The sequence below is a fragment of the Siphateles boraxobius genome, unplaced genomic scaffold (assembly GCF_051911475.1).
Source record: "Siphateles boraxobius isolate OS27281-9 unplaced genomic scaffold, OSU_SipBor_1 3, whole genome shotgun sequence".
NCBI lineage: Eukaryota > Metazoa > Chordata > Actinopteri > Cypriniformes > Leuciscidae > Siphateles > Siphateles boraxobius.
The window spans coordinates 12034501-12060182 of NW_027508919.1; the positions used below are offsets into that span (position 1 = coordinate 12034501).

General features: G+C 39.7%; 1 protein-coding gene across 1 annotated transcript in view; it reads right to left on the reverse strand.

The window, feature by feature from the left end:
- Window positions 1-23641, reverse strand: part of tnmd (tenomodulin) — a 48647-nt gene extending 25006 nt beyond the window's left edge. The window contains exons 1-2 of the mRNA XM_077247861.1: window positions 23535-23641; window positions 20682-20822 (exon numbers count right to left, since the gene is read on the reverse strand). Of these exons, the coding sequence (XP_077103976.1) occupies window positions 20682-20822; window positions 23535-23582 (189 nt within the window). The 5' untranslated portion in view covers window positions 23583-23641. The remainder of the gene's footprint in view (window positions 1-20681; window positions 20823-23534) is intronic.
- Between the last annotated feature and the right edge of the window lie 2041 nt (window positions 23642-25682).

Consider the following 25682-nt stretch of genomic DNA (forward strand, 5'->3'; position numbering starts at 1 on the left):
TGCTGTTTATCTCAGCGCGTTCATAAAATGCTGTTTTTGGGCATGCATGGGTGGCTCCTCTCTGTCTACAAAAATGATTCATGCCCACCAGCCAAATACCCCGCTATTAATATTTATGTGTGTGTGTTGTGTTATGATGAGAAATTACACTGCTGAGCTCACCCTCATCTGTCTCAGTAGCATTTCTGAGTAATATGTTATGCTTAGACGTAAGGCAAAAGATGCACAAGCACAAATAAAATACTACATTAAGATAAATGTCACAAATCAACGCGTTTTCTGATTATTAAAGTGCTTTATGGAGTGTAGCATAGAGCAGTAAACACATCATTTAATATCGACTTAGCTCTATTGTGGAGAGTGTATTGAAATTAGCTTGAAAGCAACTTCTGCACAAATCTGAATTTGCATTCATCCATATACAAAGAGGAAGTTATGTAGACATAAGGATGTGAGTGTGGTTATAGAATAACTGATTGGACTACAGTGTGTTGTAAAGATAACAAAATATAGAATATTCCAATACTGATAGGGGATGCTTTATTCTTGCGATTTGAGGGGCTAATTTAGTTCTTTTGATGATATATTGATTGAAATGACTTTCAATTTGTCTGTTTATCTCAAAAAGTTAATAAATAACTTTAGAAGACTTGGAATTTAGTGCACTATAGTCATATGGTCCACTGTTTAAAGGTATTTTGCATTCTTTTTGAAAAGTGACAACCCCAGTTGCCATTCATTTTCATTATATGGAAATGAACAGTCAATATATACTTCAGAAATTCTCCTTTTGTGTTCCACAGAAGAAAGAAAGTAATTTAGGTTTGGAATGACATAAGGGTGAGTAAATAATGACAGTTTTCATTTTTGGGGCAAACTGTTCCTTTAAGAACATGATCAAGAGTTAATGAACTAGTTGTCCTGTGATGGTCCTTGTTGATGTCAATCCAGCTTGAAGCTTCTGCAGGCGTTCTTATTGATTAAAAATCACAGAGCTTTTCAAACCCCCCTTCCCTTTTTTTTGTTATTGCTCTCCTGTTTTATGACAAACCTCACAAGACTTTCCCCTTGAGCATATTTAACCTAACTAATTTTTTGCATACTTTGTGCTTTGTTGAATCCAAATTACCCGAATAGATGACAAAAGGGCCTAGATATTACTAACATATTAACAACTATTGCAAATGGAGGTGATATTATTACAATGTTAATAAATATAAAATAACTGTTTTAAATAGGGATATCAGCGTAAGATGTTCAATTAGTGTGATTTAATTACATAAAAACTGCATATGATAAAAAATACAATTACATTAACACAATTAATCATAGCCCCTGATCTTACATGTACATAAATTCAGACTTCTGTTTAATCAAATAGAAATACAACAAATAATGTAATGATTTTTTGTAATGTATATACAATGCTTTCATTTTCTTCAATCATCTCATGTCTTTGAATTTATTACATTTTAGAGCTTTTCTCAGTAAATATTGATATTTTCCAGTGATTCTCAACCTTGTTTCTCTAAGGCCCTCCACATGTAGTAATACTCTGATATCATTACAATCAGTAGTAAAAAATGATTAACTGTGATTTATTTTGAATTCCAGAAGTTACAAGAACTGTTCAACTTCATTAAAAATAACAGCTGTTGAGGGGACAAATTAAATTGAGATATGTGTTTCCATGCTGGATTAATTTTAAGTGATGACTTAAAAATTACTTAAAGTATTGTGGCTCATTAATTGGAATGTCATGTAATTAATTTAATTATTATTATATTAAATTGATTGACAGTTCTAGTTTTAAAATAAATTTCTACATGAAGCAACTTGTCTTTTGCTTCATGTCACTATTTCCTAGACATGTTTTTGCCCACAATATTGATTCGCTTAGTAGGTCTCAAAACAACAACAACAAAAAAGAAAAAAGCTATATTACAGGACAAAGAAAATGTAATATTGTATCCCTTGGAGATCATAAGAATGTACTGGCAGGTTCAGCTTCTGCTCATGATATATTGTTAAAATCGTCCCTAGCGCCTAGGCCTTGAGCTCTCAATTCCTGCTAAACTCATTACTTTATAAAAGAGGCATTTGAGAAACACAGTCTTTTGTTTACATTTTTGCAGGTATGTCATGTGTCCACCACAGGAGCTTTTCAGACTTAAGACGCTCTACGCATTGAGAATGCACTTGGTTTACCCAGTAATCTACTTCCCAGTGATGCCACCTGGCTTCAATATGCTTCAAGTACTCATGATAGATAACATGTGGAGAAGTTTTCAGAGTTCTCTTGTTTACTTATTTTCATCTGCTGCACGTCTGATCTCTGAGGTGGCTCTTGTCATCCAGCATACAGAGACTTTCAGGAGAGACCCACCCCGAGGAGAATTAATAAGAATAGACAAGGAAGCCAATGAAGTCTGAGACTGTTTTGCATCATCGTGCCCTACTGGTCCCCTGAGGGCGTGCGTTAAAGGTCGTCCAGACACTGTCACAGGTGAGTGGAGGAGAGAGGCTAGTATGCTCATGACAGCGTGTCCCCTTGTTGTCCTTAAGGGCCCAGAGATATGACCGCCCGTCAGAGCACAACATGATGGCTGTCATTCAGAAGCGAGACGATGACTTCTTGTGTCCTTACCTTGCTGAGACGTACCAGGGTCAGTAGCACCGCCATGTTGCCAGCCTGTCTGTGGAGGAGTGTGATAAACTCGGGTAATTCAACGTGTGCCTCAGGAATATCCATATTCCTTTCAGAACTGCTATTTTATTTCTGTGCATTATGGGTTTGGTGTTCTAGATGTACAAAGTGAGTGAAAAAATCCATCAGACTCGAGGGCTGACAGATGCCACCCAACAAAATAAACACTAACTGGCTTTCAGTCAGCACTAAAATGTAGTACTTTGACGCAGAAAATATGAGTACAGCTGTAGATATACTTCTGGTTTGGTTGAAATACGTGAATCACCTGCAGGGTGTGTGGTCGTCTCCTCTCCTCTGCTTCTCTCTAGCAACCCTGCTCCCCACATGCTCCCTTCACTCCCGCAAATGATGATTTAACAACTACTATTCACATGGGTAGTCACATGAGCAGAGCAAATTCCTCCCTATAGGGTTGAGCTCCCCACTGAAATGTTGTTATAAAACGAGTTTTTTCCCCCTATCTTTTCTATCTCTTTTTTTCACTTTTTTTTGGCGGGGGGAGAAAAAGAAGTACATTTTCTTACATATTCAAAACGAACACAGCTGCAACTGTCACAACAGCCACCACAGCTACACTGCCACTTTTACAACTTCGCTATTTCCTTTGGTTTCTTTTGCCTTAAGGAAAATTAAAGACACCCTTCATTAGATTGACAGCTTGGCTTTCATCTCATAGAAAAGATGAAGAGACACTACTGTATGAGCTATAATGAAAGCTGGATTCTCTAAAAAATTAGACACCCTAAAGAAAGAAAGAAAGAATAAAGAAACTCCAGGGTATATTGCTGTAAAATGAAGATCCCCTCAGGAAATAACTTCTCCAGATCAGTTGGAGACAGCGGTGCAGATGGCATTCACATGTGCTCAATGCATGTCAAAAGCCACTGTGTGAGCTACTGTTTAGTTATCATTTAATTCCTAGAATAATATTCTCATTTCAACGTGCACTAAAGATAACAATTTGCCCATTGATGGGCTCTTCATTACCGCCCTGATCTGGTCTGACTCCATTTTATCTGCCCTGAATGGTGCAGATAACAGTGGGTTCATTTCCATCACAGGTTCATCTCTATAAAATGCAAATGGTTTTCCTGTTCCATTTATTTTTCCCATCAAAAGCTTCAGATATCAGGTACTAGCCGCAGACCTCTCACTATGTTTGTGTTTGGTTTGGGGACAAAGGCAAATATGATTTTTTTTGCTGTTCAGAGACAAAGGAATTATAGAAGCAGACACCGATGACAAGGCTTGTCAGGCTGTATGACTATTAGAGTTAAGATAAATGTGAAGGGAATGCTTTCAGGGCTGCCAGATGCATTTAGCACAGCATCTGGAGAAAGCAGTTGCTTTCTCGACAGCCTCCTATTTTGAAAATGTAATAAAAGGATGGTCACTAGCTAATAGGTGACATTTATTCCTCAAGGAGCACCATTCACTTTCTTTGTCAGGTTATAGTTTATCATCTTAAAAAATACCTTCAAAGGTTGGTATACATCTGGCTAAATTGGGAGGTCTCAATATCTTTGTAGCCTAGCAGCGATGCTAACCCACAAAGGTCTTGTTTGTTCAAATGAACCAAGCATCAAAAGGACATCTGAAAATAATGGCTACCTCAAATGAGACTTTAAAAAACATGAGGTTGTTATTATGGCATGTTTAATTACAGCCATTTACATAAGGAACAGAGGCCAAGAGCATCTTGTTTTTAAGGTTCTTTTTGTGCCTCGTTCAGTTCTTATTATAACTCTGTCAACAGCAGAGTTAAAATCGACTTTTGCTTTACCCGAAGCCACAGCGAACTATTAAAAATAGAAGTGAGCTCCCTTGCGGACATTTTGGATGCAGAACAGAAGGGATATGAATCACTGCTTGTCTATAACTAGCTACGTTTAATGTGCTCCACAAATAATAAACAATAGAGAGTGGGCTGGCACTCATCGCAGTACAAATCACATTAGTGGACGCAGAGTGATGCAATAATGCAGAACATATTTCTTAACACTGTGTACACTCTGATGCAGACTATACAATTGTAATAACTCACACGGTATACTTCACATCTTAGGCACTGTAAATTGTTCAATTGACTTAAAATGCCTCTTTATAGCTAGAACTGAACTCTCAGTGGAATTTTAAATGCATAATTGCAAGCAATTATAGAGAAGGAATTTCAGCAGCTCAATTGTTTGAGAGCTGCAAGCTCATTTCTCTATACTTATACTCCAGAGGTTCACTGAGAATTCTTTCACAGACGAGGGCCTCACCACGAAGGGAGAGCAATGACCCATTTTCTCCGCCCGGATCCCCTGCGAGTCTCTATCGTTTGCCACGTATGACCACCTTGCCGTGGTTGACTCGCATCTGCAGCTGCTTTTAATTTGCTGGGGCACCCCGGTCCCTTTCTTCAGAGCCAGCACATACATGACTAATCGCACTAGCCATTTTAAACAACTCGAGCTCTCGCTGGCGATAAATCACTTTGATCTGAGCTACTGTGCGGGTAATAGAGCTATATTCAGGAGGGAGGGAGGACGTGGAGCATTGGGAGCAATTGCGTTTTCTCCCTAGTCAGCACGCAATTGTAAGGCAGGCTCAGGGACTGAGACGTTGCACTTTGAATCATTGTTTGCTTTTATGATCCATTAAAAATCAACAAGGGTATTAAGGGTATTAAAGTGCCGTTTAATACCCTTCTAGTTGAGTAAACTCTGGCTTAAAAAGTGATCTCATGAATGTCATGAAACTTGCAATTTTTGTTATATTTAGACATAGGTTAAAAGAGATCAACATGCATAATTTAATGTGTTTTGGTACATTGTTATTCTTTGAATCATTTTTTTTTTTTTTTTTTTTGCAATGAAGCTTCCAGAATTTGTCCCCTAGGAAATAAAATAAAGCCCTTTCAATGGGACAAAAGAACATTGTCAGGACATTGGGTGATGCAACACTCCCAAGCTTCTGCTCACAACCGTGATTGATATCTCTGTGCTGAAGGGTGGAAACAACTGATGTGGAGTTTATAAATAAAACCTCCAAGAGGTTACAAAAGACGTTTGCCTAGAATACTGGGAAGTCTCAAAAATGTTTTCCTCCTCCTCTTTCTCTCTTTTCTTTGCGAGGTTTGAGTGACTGCTGTTCGAGTGAAAAACACAAGATGATTCCTATAATTGATTGTTCCTCTGAATGGCCTCGCAGTGTTAGAATGCAGGCCAATCTTCCGTCATAATAGGGTACAGGGTACCGCATGAAATATTCATCAAACACTGCTTAAAATGCTGGCACACTCTGGTACATTGTTGCGAATATATAACAGATTTTGCTAGGCAAGTATGGAGCTAAATGCCCATTGAAGCACTGGGTCAAGAGCCATGTAGCTGTGAAGGAAGTAACCTCTCTTACAGTGGGAGAGGACATGGTGACCCTGATTGTTTCTCAGACTCACTAAAAATGACTAAATTAACTGAAGACATTCAATACTCCTGTGGCTTAGTGGCATTCAGACTGCATGTGAGAGCAGTGAGAGTGTTTTCAAGCTTTCAGATGCACAGGATAATTTGATTAACATCATTTGCCGCTAATGAGAATCGAAATGCAGCTTGGCTGAGGAGTATGGAAGCTTATGGGTAGCAATTTTCAATTTGAATTGTTATATGCAAAATGGCAATCCATTTCTGTATTTAAATTGACATTTTCCATACCAAATGTGCAATGTTTGGAGCAAAATGTTAATTCAATAATATAATTTACATTTGACTTTTCCTACACTAGTTTTAACATAAACTTTAAACATATATTTTAATGTTTTATAAGTTGCAAAATGAAAATGTATTAAAGAAATGATTCGATATGTTTAACATGTTGAAGCAAAAATTTGTAGCAAAATGATAAGGTGCACGAGTGCCAGGCGCGTTCTTTGCGAGAAGTTCTACTTACCATATCTATGTTTCTAATAACATACTGGTTATCACTGACAGACGCAAATAATCTTCAGGAACTTTGACATTTCTCTGTTCTTGCTTCACTTCATCTGCCAGTAAATATATCGCTGTTAATAGCAAAGACTAATAATAGGCCTAATAATAAATAATAATAATATAAATTATTATTATTATTTATTATTAGGCCTATTATTAGTCTTTGGCTATTAACAGCGATTATTATAGAGATTATTATTAATAGAAAAAATAACTCTGATGTTTAAATTCATCTTTGCCATGTTTCCAACACCTGGCCCTGCCTTGATGTAAAGATTGACAGGGCTGGGCAGGGACATGATCGGCTCAGATTGAATTTTCAATTTAACATTGAATTTTGCTACATTGCGGGACATATATTGAACATGCAATCGCAAGTGTCTTAACTGTGAGTGTAAATGCAATTAAGAAAAATACCATTTAAATGATCATTTTGCTAAACATGTTAAACATATTTAATAATTTCTGTAATACATTTTGCAACTAAAATATATTTTAAAACAAGTTTAGGAAATAGCAAATGTAAATTATATTATTGCATTTGAATTAGCATTTTGCTCCAAACGTTGCACAATTGGTATGGAAAATGTAAATTTAAATACAGAAATACATTGCCATTTTGCATATCAAATTTTCTAATTGCTACCCATTTGTTTTCATAGGAGGATAACTAATAAGGAGCTGTTTTCATGTAAAACCATTGACTAAGGTCCAGAAACTAGAGAGTTTTTTTTTAGAGTACAACCATTTTAGTTCACTAATTTGTATGAAAAGGTACATAGTGAATGCAAAATAACTCTGCTATGTGTAGCCAGCACAACAGCTTGACTGAAAATCTAACAGAAGAACCTGGAATTTATAGGGGTAGATAATAGAAAATGGCGTTTGGACAAACACCCTCCTAAAAGCATTTATTTTCTAAGCCATGCTTAATTCACCGCAGATCTCATTGGAGCTCTTGTCTTAAAAACAGAATTTTTCTTATCTGATATTCCATCTTGCAATGTGGCAAGCAGGGAGACCCGAGGCAAGTGTTGAGAGCAGAGAGCTTTAGAATCACTCTGCTCTCAAAGTGTTTTTCAGGCATTACTGCTGCTGCAAAGCCCCAGTGATGGGGAGTCATCATGTATCTCTCGCATAGTAACAACATTCTGGTCTCTGTGCTTTTGCCTTGGGTGAACGGAGGGGCAGCAGTTTATTTTGGTCTCTTAAGCTTAGCTCAAGACATAGATATACATAAAAAGGATGGAAACAAATGCTTGGCCAAGATTTCCCACTAAAGCTTCAAATCTAAATTCACCAAAAGTTGTGATCTGAAGGATCAGTTTAGTAGTGGACAGAATAAAAATCTAAAATCTGCGATAGAATGTCAAGTTATTGGTAAATGTTATTAAGCTCCTAATGTAACTAGCCGATTTGAACATGGTTTTCCTTATTTCTTGCATAGTAAACATAGTTTAACTGTAGCCTACTTGTACTAAGCTAAGTGAAAAACATGTGGTTTAGAAACTATATTACTTGTGATCAATTGATTTTTTTTAATCAATATTATTATTGATAGCCGGTACACTCCAGGAAAGTGTTCAGTCCAGTGAATACAGTAGGCTAAGCGAATTCATTCAAACAGCGATAATGTAAAAGAAAATCAGGCTGATTATATCAGCGATTGCTGAGAGAACAGAGACTTGTTTTTCATTCCAGTGTGTGTTTTGCTTTAAAACACAAGCTCTGTCATTGTTTCTGAAGAGAGCCAACACATCGTGCTGTGTGAAATACAGACTGAAATAAGTTCATCCCACTGCTGTATGACCAGATTATAGGCCTATGCAAACTCTAGTGAAGTTTTGATGGATGAGGATTGCAATCAAGGTAAAGTCAAATGCGGTGACGTAAAGTAGTCGTACAGTAAGTGCTAACAAACAAAGTGTACGATTAATCGCACAAAAAGGTAAAATAATTAAAAATAATACATATTAAAAAATAAATTAATTTTAAATAAATTAATAAATAAATGTAAATATAATAAATATAAAGCAAATAAATTAACAATAAAATAATATATCTTTGTTATCTGCACAAATCTGATATTTCTGCCAAAAAGCGTACAGTAATTTTGCAAACATTAACTTTAGAAACTAAAGGCATTTCTTTGCATGTATTTAGTAAAACATGGTCTAAGTAGCACTTCATCTTCATGACTGAATACATAACTCGAAAAGTATGATGCATCCATAAATGTTCTTCCCTTTCATTTGTGTGTTTTATCTTTCAGTAAAAGCAATGATTTATCATATACTGAATGCATAGTTGAAAAACTGGTTTAGTATAACGTGTCACAGCTCTCCCCAAATGAGTATTAAGAACACATCTCCCCGGTCTTGATGATGAAGTGTTTCTTGCATTTCTTTCTCGCTATTGGCTCGCACCAATACCTAGTTTTTCCGGTATAATGCAGAGCAAGTAGGTTCACAAAGTCTTCCACTTACTGAGGATTTCAAGTGGATAAGGAAGCATAGAGCTCTCTGAATGTCACTTTATCACATATAGCACATGTAACTAATGTATTATACATGCATGCAGCTATTTTTCACATTCCCAATGCAATAAAAAATATATTAATAATGTTTCATCATTTTGCCTCATTAAAATCTGCAAATGACATGCCCAGTTATTAAATGATGAGGAGTTTCAAAGCATGTTCAAAGCTTATTGAAAATAAGCTAATACTCTCAGCCAGGCTTTCTGGAGATCCGTATTCAGTATTAACCTTGGCTTGCGGAACACATCTGTGTTTACTGCAAATAGTGACACTGTTTGAGTGTTTTTTGAATTACTTTCTTTCAGGAGCTAAATTGACTTGATTTCGCTGTCTACCATCAATGCCTCTACCTAGGTCTATAATTTTGCTCTCTGCTTATAGTGCATGAGCTAATCAACACCTCATGTTTACTCTTCTTACAAACTTTGGCTGTGTCATTAGTAGATGAATGAGCTTGACGTTGCTGATGAAAATCATTTCACAATCCAGAAGCTTGTGGAAAATATCTGCAAGGTCATTGGTGCTATTCAATGCTATTCTAATTTTCCCTTCGCCGGAAGCTCAGTGGTGAGGAGTGAGATAAAAGATTGACATATTTAATTGGACAGTAATGTGCTAATCAAGCTTTTTGTGCATTTTGACTCCTTTATGTAGCTTATTAGGATGCAAACATGCATGCACGTAACAGTATTTGTTATTATTAGTGTTTTCTGAAGCGATTTATCTGTTCTGATGAGATGCCATACCTATTGCTTGATTTTATTCATCAACAATAACAATTGCAGAAAAAATAACATTACAATGTCCGAAATCAATTTCAATAGTAGATACATTGAGTTTAACTTGTTTATCGTAGTCTCGCATGGACTCCTTAGCAACTTTCATTGCCAAGAACCGCACAGAAGCCGTCTGACTGAAATGTAAAGCAACCAATCACTTTGTTCTGAGTCATGTTAAGGGGTGTAAAAATGTAACTTTGATGTCCCTTACAATGACAAACTGGTGTGTAAAACTCTTGGATGTTTTAAAAAAAATCTATGCTGTGAATTTTACATACAAATCCTGCGTTTACCTTTTTATCATCTGAATTATATAACAATAAGGCTGTCCATCTCATAGTGTAAACGTCTCAGGTTACGTATGTAACCCTGGTTCCCTGATAGGGAACTCGAGCTGCGTTTGAGACGCGGTGGGAACGCTCTGCGTGATTACGTCATGAAGCACGTGTAAAATCAGTCCAATGGAAGCCCACTACGACATAGGTGACGTCATAGAACAGGAAACTATAAAGCAGCCCTGAAATCAGACTGCGACAGCTTCTGAAAAACCTGAAGCAAGTCGATCAGGACATTCAGGAAGTATGGCAGGCAAACGCAGCGTCTCGTTCCCTATCAGGGAACCAGGGTTACATACGTAACCTGAGACGTTCCCTATCAAGGGAACTCGAGCTGCGTTTGAGACGCGGTGGGAACCCCATACCCACTACGCCATAGTGACAAATGCCCGTTCTGTGTGAAGTCCTGCGCACACTAAGAAGCAAGCAACCTCGCCCAAGGAGTGGAGAGGTCAAGGTCATAAAACCTGACAAATGTAAGCGGAGAGGACCATCCTGCCGCATTACACACGTCAAGAAGGGAAACTCCCGAAATTAAGGCCATAGAGGCCGCCATACTCAGAGTAGAATGGGCCCGCACAGCCATAGGTGAAGGCCGTCCGGCCGCTTCATAAGCCAATGAAATAGCCTCGACTATCCATTTACTCATCACCTGTTTAGATGCAAGGCATCCTCTCTTGAGAGACCCAAAACAAACAAATAATTGCTCAGATTTACGCCACAGAGCAGCTCTGTGAACGTAGGCATCTAAAGCCCGAACTGGACAGGTTAAGCTGTTCCTGATCTGGGGTATTAAAGGGAGGAGGATAAAAGGCCTGCCGCACTATTGGGCCCCCAACATTTAGTGGGACCTTAGGAATATAACCCGGTCTAGGGTAGAGGAATGCATTCACCATACCAGGTGCAAATTCCAGACATGAAGGAGCAACCGACAGAGCATGTAAATCACCCATTCTCTTGATAGATGAAATAGCAAGGAGAAATATAGTCTTTAGAGTGAGGAATTTTTCTGAAACCTCCTCGATGGGCTCGAAGGGAGCCAAGGCCAGACCCTCAAGTACAATGGCCAAATCCCAAGCCCGTGCTCTAGATTGCAGTGCAGGCCTGAGCCTCAATGTACCACGGAGAAAACAAATAATAAGAGGATCTCTCCCAAAAGAAGCCCCGAGAGGGGTGATAAGCAGATATAGCCGCTACGAACACCTTTAAGGTGGAGGGAGATAATCCAGAAGAGAAACGGTCTTGAGGAAATCGAGAACTGTACCAACCGGGCAGTTAACAAGATTTAAAAAACGTTCTCCACGCCATGTAGAGAACAGTTTCCATTTCAATGTAGATTGTTTTCTCGTGGAAGGAGCTCTGGATTGAAGGACGGTCTCAACGACCTCAGTCGAGAGACCGGATTCTATGAGCTGGGCCCCCTCAGAGGCCAAGCCCACCGTTTCCACAACTCCGTTTAACCCTTTTCTATTATGTGCAGGACCCATAGAGAAATATTTGGCAGAAGTTTCCACGCTGCCAGAAATTCCGATAAGGGAACCAGTCTCTCGAGACTGGCCTCTGGATTTGATTGAACAATCATTTCGGCGCCTTGAAGCGGCGAACCGGCAGGGAACAACCGAACTGACCGTTCTACAACCCTCCTCAGAGGATTGCACGGGTACGCTGACACCTCGGCGCCCTGAAGCGGCGAACCGGCAGGGAACAACCGAACTGGCAGCGCTGCGACCCTCCTCAGAGAGTCGCACCCCAGGTAGAACTCCCGGGAGCATTGATATCGGGGGCTTGACCAAAGATCTCCCATAGAAGCTCCGCCACCTCGGGGTGAAGTCTCCATTCCCCGGGCCTCAGCCCCTGCCTCAACAGAATATCTGCTCTGATATACGAGATCGTCAGTGTGTTGTCCGGACCCTCCGCCGAGCGACCACTCATGATCACTCCCGACTTGTGAGGGAAGCATACGTCGATAGCATTATGCGTTGACAAGAAACCCCCAACACTGGGCCTGGGCGAGGAACCAAGGTTCTTCCACATGACCGAGGCACGTAGGCATAGCCGCGTGACCTTGATCATGCGAAAACGGATTTCCCCACGGAGAAAACCCCTTGGTCCTGAGCCACCACTGCAGGGGTCTCATGTACAGAAGGCCAAAAGTAATTACGTTGAACGCAGCTGACATGAGACCCACAGTCTTAAACTGTTTCACAGTGAGTGACTGGCCTAGATAAACCCATATTACACCTAGAAAAATGGTCCTCCGAGCTGGGAGGATCACACTCTTCTGGCGTTGAGTGGCAATCCCAACATCTTTAAATGAGACAGAACGACATCTCGATGCCGAACTGCCATATGCTCAAATTGAGCTAGGATCAACCAATCGTCGATATAATATAATACGCGAATGCCCTGGAGTCTCAAAGGAGCCAGAGCCGCATCCACGCATTTTGTAAAGGTGCGGGGTGATAAACCTAGGCCAAATGGAAGAACCCGATACTGGTATGCTTCGCCCCCATTTTTAAAGCGAACCTCAGGAACTTCCTGTGATGAGGATGGATAGATACTTGGAAGTACGCGTCCTTCAAGTCTATTGAGACAAACCAGTCCTCGGACTGAATCTGTGATACAATCTGTTTGAGTGTAATCATTCTGAACTTGAGTTTCTGAACTCTGCTGTTTAACTGGCGCAGATCTAGAATAGAACGCAACCCTCCATCCTTCTTTGGAACAATGAAGTAACGGCTGTAAAACCCTGACTCTCTGCTGGGAGGAGAAACCCTTTCTATAGCTCCTTTTTGAAGAAGTGTCAGTACTTCCTGCTCCATAACCAGAGCCTGCTGTGAGTCCACTACCGTAGGGAGGACCCCCTGAAATCTGGGCGGACGAGAACCGAGCTGAATTCTGTAACCCTTTTCTATTATGTGCAGGACCCATAGAGAAAATATTTGGCAGAAGTTTCCACGCTGCCAGAAATTCAGATAAGGGAACCAGTCTCTCGAGACTGGCCTCTGGATTTGATTGAAAAATCATTTCGGTGCCCTGAAGCGGCGAACCGGCAGGGAACAACCGAATTGGCAGCGCTGCGACCCTCCTCAGAGAGTCGCACCCCAGTGGGTGCCGAGGAGAAACGATTTCTCAAAACCGTCACTCCTTTTTCTTTCGGCAGGACTTCTTGTCTAAGCTTTATTAGAGATGACGACAGTCCTCTTTTTATTTAGATCTTGCCTACCTCTAACTAGCTTAGTTCCTACGACCCTCCTCGGAGGATCGTAGGAAAAAGCAGGCACCTCGGCACCCTGAAACGGCGAACCGGCAGGGAGACCAAACTGACTGCTCTACGACCCTCCTCGGAGGATCGTATGGGGACGCTGACACCTCGGTGCCCTGAACAGCGAGCCGGCAGGGAACAACCGAAACTGGCAGCGCTGCGACCCTCCTCAGAGAGTCGCACCCCAGAGGGCGCCGAGGAGAAACGATTTCTCAAAACCGTCCCTACCCCGGAGGTGACCACCCTTAGAAGCCTGATAGCCTCGGCATCAGGTCTTCTTTTTTTTTTTTTTTTTGCACTCTATGCCAGTTTCAGGAACATAGATTGGTGAGGAAGAAACCTCTGGAATGCCGCTGAAAGGTTTAGTTTTCTTGAAAGCTGAGCATCCAGAAGAACAGACATTTTTATCTTTCTTTTTCTTTATTTTTATATCAGAAAAACGTATACATATAAACATATATATATATATATATATATATATATATATATATATATATATATATTCTCGAATATATTCTCGAATAGAGTCAATGCTGACATCTTCACATTCATCTATGTCCTTAAATACTTTACTAAACGTCGGGGTTAAAAATGATGACGCCGACTCGGGAGAGAGAAAGCTCGCAAGCGTCTCTATAATCCAAGGCACTGTCATACCATGATACTTAATACCCATAACATTACTCTAGTTAGACGTTTGGGTATTAAACACATAAAATAGAAACTGGTTTATTCCACGATCTCGACACCTCAGTGTGGAGATAGGGAAAAGCCAGTAGTCCCCGACGAGGAGGCTGAGAAACAGAGTTTTCCTGTTTTTTTAGATATATTTCATCTAATAAACTCTTTTTATTGTCACTCTCATAATGTTCAGCTGTCCAGTAAATATTTAACTAGCAACAGCATTTGAAAAACCTCCTTTAAAAAGCTCCTCTTTATTCAACAGAGTTATGAGCTGCCTATTTATTGAAAAATCTAACATCTGCCTTTTTCTTAATATTTTTATTTGTTTTGTTCACTTTTTCTTAACAAAAACACTAACGATACCAATTCCTCGGAACTGGAAATCGCAGCACACTGGATCTGCAGGTGAAAGCTGAGATAGGGCGGGGCCCGTCCCAACCCACGCTGTCAGATCAGTTTGCGAATCCCAAAATGCGAGTCGCCGCCGTGACTAAGCAACAGCGGGACCCGTGCAGGGAGCGCGAACCAAACCATTCTCCTCAAAGAACGATCGGCGAGAGCGGAGCGTCTTCATAGATAGACTCATACAATGCTCACAATCAGCCCCCTCGAGGACAGACTGGGCATGCTCCACTCCCAAACAAGCAACACAAAGCTGATGTGTGTCCCCACCCGTAATATAACAAGGGCAGGGAACAACACACCGTCTATAATCTTGCTTGCTCGCCATAATAATGATAGATATATAGGGCTTGACAGACAACAATAAATAGACAAGATCAGATATACAGAGAGCGCTTGCTGAAGGTACAGAAGCTGTCGCAGTCTGATTTCAGGGCTGCTTTATAGTTTCCTGGTCTATGACGTCACCTATGTCGTAGTGGGCTTCCATTGGACTGATTTTACACGTGCTTCATGACGTAATCACGCAGAGCGTTCCCACCGCGTCTCAAACGCAGCTCGAGTTCCCTTGAAAGGGAACCATGTAGCCTACCAAAATTGTATTAACAGTAGAAGTTGAAATATTACTGTACTTATTGAAATCTGGGTACCGTCTTACATTTTAGAATCAGAAGTTTGGTCCTGTCAGCGAGGCACGCAAACATGAGTCACGCAGCTCTTAGACGGTTAGCTTTTCTTTGACTTTGCGTATCTTTTTGCACTTGCGCTCTTCTAACATTACTTTGACACATCATATTTCTTGCCACACTCGTTTTACACGTATTTGGCACCACCTATTGATGCGGGTGCATTATTGACATGTAAAAGTCTAGACCCTGAATATAAGACAAACCCATTTTTTCAGATGTATTTTCTAAGATTTCTTATCTTGAACAATGTGGTAGTTGATCCTTATAAGCGCTCATTGTCAAAGTTGTAAACATGACAGCGTTCTTCTTCCATGAGGGAGTTTGGCGTCATGACATCTTTGTTACCAGGCGGACCATTAAAGAACGCAACACACACGTCTCCCGGACATCATGTAGAATTCAACCAATCAAATGGCGACTTTGAAAATCCTGAAGTGTTTCCAGTTAAGTGTACCACATGCATCAGATCAGTTCAGCCAGCAGTCCGTGAGTGTGACATCTGAGGCAGAGACTATGTTTAATGTGATAGTTTCATTCCTACATCCCCGACCAGTATTGTTTTGTTAGTCCTAAGATTCTTCACATCAGTGAATAAATACATAGATTCTCATAAAATACTTGTATACCTTAATGGTCTGGTGGTAGAACCTTTGTTGAGCGTTTCAGAGAGGTTCTGGGTTCTAATACACCCTCGTATAGTTTTTTCCATTAAGACCAAAGATGTTCATCAGTGATTGTGTCAAGAGAACACTGTTGTCTTCCGCCATTGGTTTAAAAAACAACACATTTCAGCGCCAGATCGACTCTTATTAAACAAATGAACTAAAGGAATGTTCTGCTATTCAAATGGAGATGTTTCATTAGTATAAGGTATATCTGTGCAGCGAGATGTTTCAAAAAGTGATAGGGACAATATCAACCCTGGCAAAAAGTGGTGTCCCACCCGCAAATTACGCCTATGTGTAAACATCGCTGTTTTTTAAACATTAAACTAAAATGAAAATAGTTCCATGTTATGTGATAGACAGTCGCTTCGTGTTTTCTGTTTCATTTAAAAACTGAGGCAGATTGCCTCATATACAACATGTGTTGAAGAGATAAATTATGCACTGATCAATTTCAAGGTGTCTGTTGGTGAGATTGTTGTTATGTAAGTGAAAAGCTTGCAATGCGATGTTTTATTTACACACGTCCATTTGATGCCCTTTGATAATGTCAGTTTTGTTTTTCTGGTTGTCATGTAAAAGCTTCATGCTTTCAACAGGTCATGAAAAATCCAGCATTATGAACATTTTCTTTTGCTATAATTTCGATGTTGACGATTTGAAAGACATAACTCTAACAACACGCCGGCCCCCGACCAGTATGAAGGTCAATACTTTGCAAGCATTGCCTCTCTCATTGGAAATCATTCAGCTCCCACTAGGAGATGCCAATCATCTTTGTGTTTAATATTTTATCACTAAATCAAGCAGGGTCCCCCCAAGGGCTGTTAACACTGAATGACTAACAGAAGCACATCTGCTGAGGTATTCTTGGAAACTACCTTTGATAACTGCCACATTTAAGCAAGAAAACAAAACAATGTCATCACATTGATTGGTGACTGAGTCCATTTTTAAAATGGTTATATTGATATTATTCAGAAACCTATCTAATATCAGAATAGGAATTTCGCCTTAACTATTGGGCACATCTCAATGACTGTGAATTTAACTCCATATCTGGCTGACAGATTTAACCCTTAATCCGTTTGAAATAATGAGGCACATTCCGTGGATCTGGGTGGTGTCAAGAGTGGTTTCAGGAAAGTTAATCTGATGAAATTTCTTTCTCTTGTTAGAGTGCTGTGTGGCAGGACTAGTTCTTGGCACCCTGTGTAGAATCGAAACAGGATGTGAAAGCTCAATCAGAATCTAAATTGTTGGAGAGAAAGAGAACTGATCTCTGTTTTGTTCTCTGATTTTCAGGGGAACAGGGTCTTGATGGGAAAGAGGAAGAGGCAATGGAGGGTAAGGGAAATGGGTAGCACACATCCATAATGAAGTGTAGAATATTGTATGTGTTGCTTGCAAAGACCAAGAATGTCATTGTAAATATGTACATCCAGAATCTCTATTTGTCTAAAGTACTAATTGAGATTTCTTAAATTTTACTGATGACTTTGCTGTGGAGCTGCTGGCAGGTCAGCTGTTGCCAGAGCAACGAATGACCATGACATATTTTTTTGTTTTGCTGTTTTGCTTTATAAATTAGAATTTTGTCTATTCTTGCTTGTCTTTGTCTATATGGCCATTGTTCCTGATATAACATGTCAAAAAACATAAAAAATAGCTGCAGACTTGCACAGGCTCTCACTTTTATGTTCATAATAATTAACAGGAATCCTGGGGAGCACCTGGAAACATATTAAACACTTCAACACCCATTCACAGTCCACCTCAGAGCCCCTGACCGGGTCGAGTGGACGTGTCATGATCCCCTGCCTCTCCTTTACAAGGGAACAGTTTGCTTCAGCCAGGTGGAGGTCAGAGACTATTGCGTAAGCCCAGTAAAAATACAAGCTCATAAGTGAATAAATGAGTCTGATGAGTAAAATAAAAGAAAATTGCATACCCGAAAGCACCTCCCGTATGGAGGTGCTTCCAAAGTCAGCTGCACGGATTGGCCAGTCCGCTTCATTACTGAAATTATTCTCCCCCAAGATCCGAAAACCTGGGGATTTTCCATGTAGAGACAGGAAGGGGCACACAAAGATATGGGCTATTTTAGGACCGCTTTCAGAAAGCTGACAGTGCCACCATAATGCCTTCCTAGAGTCTATCCATCTTTTCTTTTGAGGGGATCAACACACACATCCTGATTTTGCCGATTTAGAAGTGTTCCTGAGTCAAGATATTTTGTTAATCCTTGAACAACATTCCTACCGAAAATTTTGTCTTAACCCTTTTTCCTACCCCTAAACATAAACCTACATATAAGTTATCCCTAAAATTAGAGGGGAATTGATAGGTGAATAACAGATTTAGGTGATATAGAAGCACCTAACCCAGGTTTTAAGCCTAAATTTGACTTAAACTTTAAACTTGTCTCTCAAATCTCATTGGTTGATTGGAATGTTGTTCCAGGATCAACAGAGATGTTCATCCAGGAAAATGCCACACCTGGTGAAATCAGGTTCTGCAACCAACACAACAGTCCAAAAAGAAAAAAACCCTGGTTGCTGGACATGGCTAGTAAACAAAGCTGCCGGGGGGGGGGGCGTTCTTGCCCGGCACCTGCCACTATTACTGGAGAGCAGGTGCAACTGTGTTCATTAAGATACACATCAGGACACAGAAGTCCTTAAGAGGTGGTTGGGGGCACATTTTGCGAGGCTGGCTTGCAAACACAACATAGCAACAAGGTGAGCGAAGTAATTTCAGCTTGAATAATGGGGGGCGTCTTGTGAGCCTGACAGACGTGTGCGGCGAAGGCAATTTCACAGCCCCTCGCCGCCGCTGTTCGTGTGATCTATTCGAGGTGTTCTCAGACACCCCGGTCAATATGACAGACGCCTGTGGTTCGGGCCTGATAAGGGAGCCTGAAAGTATTCGGCTTGGATGCTGCACGCATGTCTGTCAACCACGGTTCCTTAAAAGACAACAGGCATTCAGAAAGGTCAGAAAAATTGATGACATCAGTTTACTGCAGCAGATGTTTTTAAAAAAGTGCAGCAGTGCTACTATGTGTGTCATTTTAAAGGCAATTGCTTTAAATTCGGTTCTATTAGGTGATATGACAGGCATTTAATCCCACAGGAACCAAGAGAACAATAATTAGGACAAGAAAAACATGATGGCACAGTTGGACAACACGCAGTCACAAAGTTAGACGCGCACACACCCCTCTTAAACACATAGTAGCGTAGAGGATGATGGCTGACTCTTTATCTTCCCTGGGCTTCTGTAACAACATATGTTTGTAAGTAATTAAAAGAAGTTCCCAAGTGGTTACCATGTCATATTGAAATACAATATGGAGAGCAATTTACCTTTCTACAACAGTTTATGCAGAGCTAGACACAGGAGACCGCTTTGCCTCTCCCTGCTGCCACATGGAGGGATTGGCAAAGACAATCCAATTGATTTATTGACTTCTAATAAGTTTGTCAGGAGCTGTTCCTTTTAAGAGCATGGGAATAATTGATGATGTCTTACCTAGCAAAATAAGGAAAGCGAGAAACATTTCAAATTTCATCAAGTCTAAATAAGGGGAGGTGTGGCTTATAAAATATGCAGTGCTGGTTTGAAATATTCATATCTAAGCTGCAGAATTGTGATGCCTGGAGCTGCAATAGTTGCACATTCAGGTTTCATTGTTGACGTCAGCACCTGAGGCACACACACACACACACACACACACACACACACACACACACACACACACACACACACACACACACACACACACACACACACACACACACACACACACACACACACACACACACACACACACACACACACACACACACACACACACACACACACACATCACTTGCCTAATCTTTCCCCCTGACTGCTGTTGAGAAGAGACCCCCTAACAGTAAGGCCTATCATTGTGTTTTAAAGCACCATTGTATTGCTCGTTGCTGGATATCAGCGACTACACGGGCCTTTAGTTAGCCGACCGCAGCAGTTTGAGAGTGTGAGCACTAGTTCTTGATCTCTACAGCCCAGACTTCCAGTGTCATTAAGCCCATTACATGCCCTGTGAGAATCTTCACTGGTTCTGCTGATGACTCCTCAAGCAGGAGCGTGAAATATCTGATGCAGAAATTAGACTGGAGCTTTAGCAAATGCGCTAAAAGAATTGGCTGTTAAATGAGTAACATCCTCTGGGAGAATTTATGCATAACGTAGTATACCGAAGCATAAAGTTTGCATATCTATTGACACTCCGGTATTGCCAATTACTTACATGCTGACTGTTTCTTAGTATCAAGAAGAATTGGGGAATTATAAAGTTTAATATCTATGTTTTGCAGTTCCGATTATTGTTGCAGTCTTATTATGTAAAACGTATGTAATGTATTTATCTAGTCATTCTTGCATTTTTTCCAACTCTGTGATGCTATTGTTTATGCCAAGTAAATCAAGATTGGATTCAGTCAGTTCCAAGAATACTAAACAGTGTGTGCAGATGTTTCTGTGTCTTTCATTTCCATTCCACGATTGTTATTCTAATCATTTCCTAATTAATCCACAGCCATGCACCATTCTCAGTAATATCTCTTGGTCTGCACAATAGGATTTCTCTTACCTTCCCAGGGTTTGGGCTCCATATATATCTCAGACTGAAGATACAGAGGGCCAGTATCAGGAACACAACACTCAGAATGATGGCGGCACACTGGTAAGCGTGATACCTGGCCTTTCTTTCCTTCTCTTTCCCCAGCTCAACCTATAAAAACATTAACATTATTGTACATCTGTATATTTATATGATGTGATTCCATGTAAAGGTTTTGACACGTTCAATGTATTGCACCACAGTGCTCAACTGAGAAAGAAATAATCACAAGGGCAATTTGAATTCTTCCGGGATCAGAACAAAAGGTCACATTTATTAAAATTGTCCCAAATTAAAAGTTTGTCTGTTCGATTAAATTCCCGGAGCTTATGGCCGCAAATTAATAAAGAAAGGCTTTTGTTCCGGCTGAGTTCCAGGAGGGAGAGTCTAAAAGCTTACTATTCACAGTGGTGTGCTCCACTATCTCTTAGGACACGGCCAATCAGAATTATGAAATATGGAGGAACAAGCTTCAATTAGCAAATGTCTCTAGCCGAAACAGAAGCTTAAAGAACAGAAATAGCAGTTGTGACCATGTATGGTTCTATGCTCATTGGATATTCAGAGCATAGGCCTATAGCCCAGACCTCTATCAATGTGCATGGTTTCTTTTGTTGAAATATTGAATAATGCACTTTATTATAATAAAAAGGTTTAAATGTTTCACAACTTTAAAATGCAATAGTTTTCGGATTCACTTTAATTTTTTCACTTTATTTTGATGGTCCCTTTAACACATGGACCTACAGGTCTACTAACTCTTATTAGATTGTTTGAGAAGCATTAGTAGACTGGTAGGGTGTTAGAATAAGTTGAAAATAACATGCAAAGTTACTTATAGTCAGTTTTATTTCTGCTGGAGGGGCATCATAATAAAGAGTTATCAGATATTAAGGAGACAGTCTACTAATACTCTAATGAGAGTTAGTTGACATGCAGTTGCAAAGTTACTTATAATCAACAGAATGTTCAAAAGGGATCATCGTAATAAAGTGTTACCCGATCTTCATTAGCATTTTTGTGTTGAGTCGGCATGTGTTGTTTACGAGTTCTAATTTAAAAATATAGCTGCTGTATTATCATTGTATGTTCTGCTTTGTTTTCAGAGTTATGTCTCTAAAATATTCTCTACTTTGCCAAGATATCTGGCTGGACCAAAGTCAACACAGTTTTCTCTGATTACTTGTTGTATGTAGAATGGAAAGCGGCGTCATCATTTCTTTCGCTTTGTGACAGAATAAATAACAAAATGCGGCAGACTTTATGCAAAACAGTCAAAATGTGGCTCGCAAGACCACATTTGATTTATAGAGCAGCCTGCAGCTCTGAATAATTTTATTTGTGTAAAAAATTGTGACAAGATGATAAAAATCATTCGGGCTGAAGTCCCAAAAGACCGCCCTTGGTGGGGAAATAAAAGTACTATGATTGTACTTTATCTCACAATTTGAGACATAGGATTCGTTAAGGATCATTATATATATATATACACTGCCTTTCAAAACAGTTTTTCTTGAAAAGTATGCACAAATAGAATGCGCTGAATAAGACAGTTTCATATCGAATTTGTCATCGGAACCCTGTTAAAAAAAATCTAACTTAAGCCCTCTCACTACACATGACGGGAAACAGGAGGACAAACAATCAGAGAAGCCTAAAATTCCTCTGAAGAAGAATTTCCCCTTGCATGAAGCAAAAATATGAATAGAGATAGTGCTGAAATCCAGAGGTTGCATAAGCAGTGGAAACTTGACTGGAGGACAACCTTCCATCTGCTTGGAATATAAATGGCTCTGAAAATATACAGACGGCTGCCAGCAAAACAGTATTAAACCGGTTTAAGGTTAAGAATCAGCGAGGCAATTCTGCTGTAGCGGGATTGAGTGTGAGTGTACGGTGAAGAAGGGAGCCGAGGGCCCCCTGCTGATGAGAGAGACTGAGTGAGGAAGGGCGAAGAGGAGAAAGAGAGAGGCAGAGCGGGAGGGAGGGAGGGATTGAGAAAAGAGGCAGAGAGATGAGAGAGGACATGTGGAGGGAGATAGAGAACAAGAGAGACCGAAGAAAAACAGACACTAGACGGCTGCACTAAAACAATTTTCATCTGAAAGGATAAACCGAGCAGAATCCCCCTCTAATCTTTCTGTTATTTCACATCATTGATGGCGATAGAGATCTTTCTTCTTAAAAGAAATTGCACACTGTTGTACAATTTCCCAAATCTATATTTACCATCACTGGCTCTATGGTAGTCCGAAAGTGTATATTAATAACTTTTGTTGTTACATTATTTTCTAGAAGAAATCCACCCACTTGATTTTCAGCAAAGCAGACATATGATTGCATATACAATGTTGAGAAAATGATCTTAATTGCTTAATTATAAGACATGTGGAATAATTTGCACAGTAGTAAACATCTAGCCATACAGCGTGCCACTCAGCTGGAGAAAAGGAAGAAAACAAGACAGAAAACTATACACTCAAAAAGCCTTGCAGTCAGAAATTATTAACATTACATCTAACCCGACATTCACATATCACAACCTTTAAAAAGAGCAATTTAACACAAATAAAAAATGTAGTTAAGATCACAAATTCTCTTTACTAAACCTTTAAGTGTTCCGAAAAATGTATATATAATATGTATAATTTAGTTTTGTTTATATTTATACATTAAAGAGATAATTATTATTCCTTCTGAATATTGTTTTCCTATAGAACATTGCTTTTGATTTTGGGACCTTTTTCTTTGAGATTTTAGATTTCCTACAACAAAAAAAGAAATTAAATTTATATAGCATATAAATGCACATGAAATACTCACATCTTTGCAAAGGACTTGTTGACTGCTGAAGTAAGAGTTATTCTCCATAACTGTAGCTGGAGCAAAGATTATCTCTTCTGGAAACCTTCTTCCACCCAGAAGTCCCTCTTACTGAAATCCAAAGAGCCAAACTTTTCATTCCATTGGTAATTTGGGAGCCTGTTCAAGAGGGAGGGTTCCTCTTTCAGATGGGATGGAACAACTTTAACTACTGTGGTTAGTCAAAGCAGATGTCCTGAAATTCATCTTTGAATAGAGATTACGCTAATGTGAGCTGCCGTGAGCATTATTGGTCTCTTTTTTCCACTTTTCTTCTTTAGTGCCATTTAATCAGGCAACACATTTTAAATATAGTTACTGTTATTTAGCTATCGGCCTACCTACTTGGCCATCATTACTTAGTAGGCAACACAATCACATCTGGAAATGTCTAAGAGGGTTTCAAGTTTAAATAGAGGAGAAAAACAGATTTAAGCTCAGCAAAAGATTGCACTCTGCTTTCCTTGATTTTAACTGACTTTCTAAGCCCACATTTTGAATTTGAAACCATATTTATTCTAAAATAGCATACTTATCAAATGTAAGCACAAGTATCAAAAGCATGATGTTTTTCTCATGATCAGAATGTTGACTAACAAACAATATCTCTGTAAGAAAGCGATTATTTTATTGATCTGTGTCACTGAGGACTGTGGATAATGGATAAAAGCTGTGATATTTATAACCTATAGCTTCTGTGATAACACTTCTCAACAGCAAAGGCGACCTAAATCATTTTGAAGAGAACATAAAAATGACCATTTGCCTTCACCGGGAGCAAAATTCTCACAAGTTACACAGCAAGGGCTTCCCTTACAGAAATCGCAGTCGACCTCAAAATGTGAGCAGAGATTTAATGTGCTTGCAAATACTAGAGTTTTAGGTTAATATTTGTACATATTGGTGCTGAGTTTGTCATCCAGGTTATCTGCAACCAGCTTGAATTAAATCTAAATCTTTAAAATTGCACTGGTATTTCCAGTTTGCATAATTCATCTGTAAATCTGTTTCAACAGAAGAGTGGAGCTCCCATCGACAGCCATTCCAACCCAGCAGCACTCGGGACAGCAGAGGGAGGCTTTCTGAGCCATAAAAATAAAACATAAACAACACTTCAGAGCACTGAATGACATTGGAAGGCCAAAGAAAACAATGAAAAATTCAGCCAGTGCAGAAGATGAAACCAGCCACTATATACAGAGTGGGGTGACATACCAATTATTTATGATTAAGAAGAAAAGGGGTGATTTACTTGGCATTTCTCGTGTCCAATCAGACAAATAAGGCATAACTGTGAACCTAAAATTTTCATTTCACCAAGGTTTTCACCTTGATGGGCATTGATGCTATTTTTCAGATTTATCAAGTTATCATCACTATATGCACTGTTGTTTCATGCACTGTTACCTGAACCGCAATCTTGTGTTGTTAATTAATAGGATCACAGACACAACCACGCTTTTTCTAAGAAATCCGTCAGCTACTTGCCATCTGCAAACACATGCTTGTCGATGCCAGACATTATTATCCTTAAATGCTAACTTAAGTTCCTCCCAGAACTCTGTTGACTTCAAAGTTTTTCTCCATGATATATAAAAAAGTTTACTAAACTTGAATCACAAACACGTTTTCCATGTCTGATTGTACTTTAAATGGAGTTTCAGTTGCTTATGATGAAGCTTTGCTCTCCTACTCAACTTCATGTAACACAAAAGCCTCCTTTTCTTATCTTCTCTTTTCTATTGCCAAGGCTGCCTCTGTCAAAGATTCACAAAAGACACCCACACACACTGCCAACAGAGACTACGAGAGCCTGCTGTTTCGAAAGGACTTGGCTGGTGTCACCTGGTCGTGAGTTGAAGGGCAAGGAAAGAAAGATGAAGAGCTCATCTCTGGCCAACAAAAGTGAACCTATTAACCACAGAATACATTTAGCTGTGTTCCTTCACTGTATGCAGGAGAGGAAAACAAACATATTTCAATCGCCGATGCGACCATGAATCTGACGAGCAGTGATAGCAAATGATACAATGTGTTTTGTATTGCCCATTTTAGCACACAAGCCTGAATATAACAATTTTATTTCAGACGAAAGCCTTGACAAAGCAA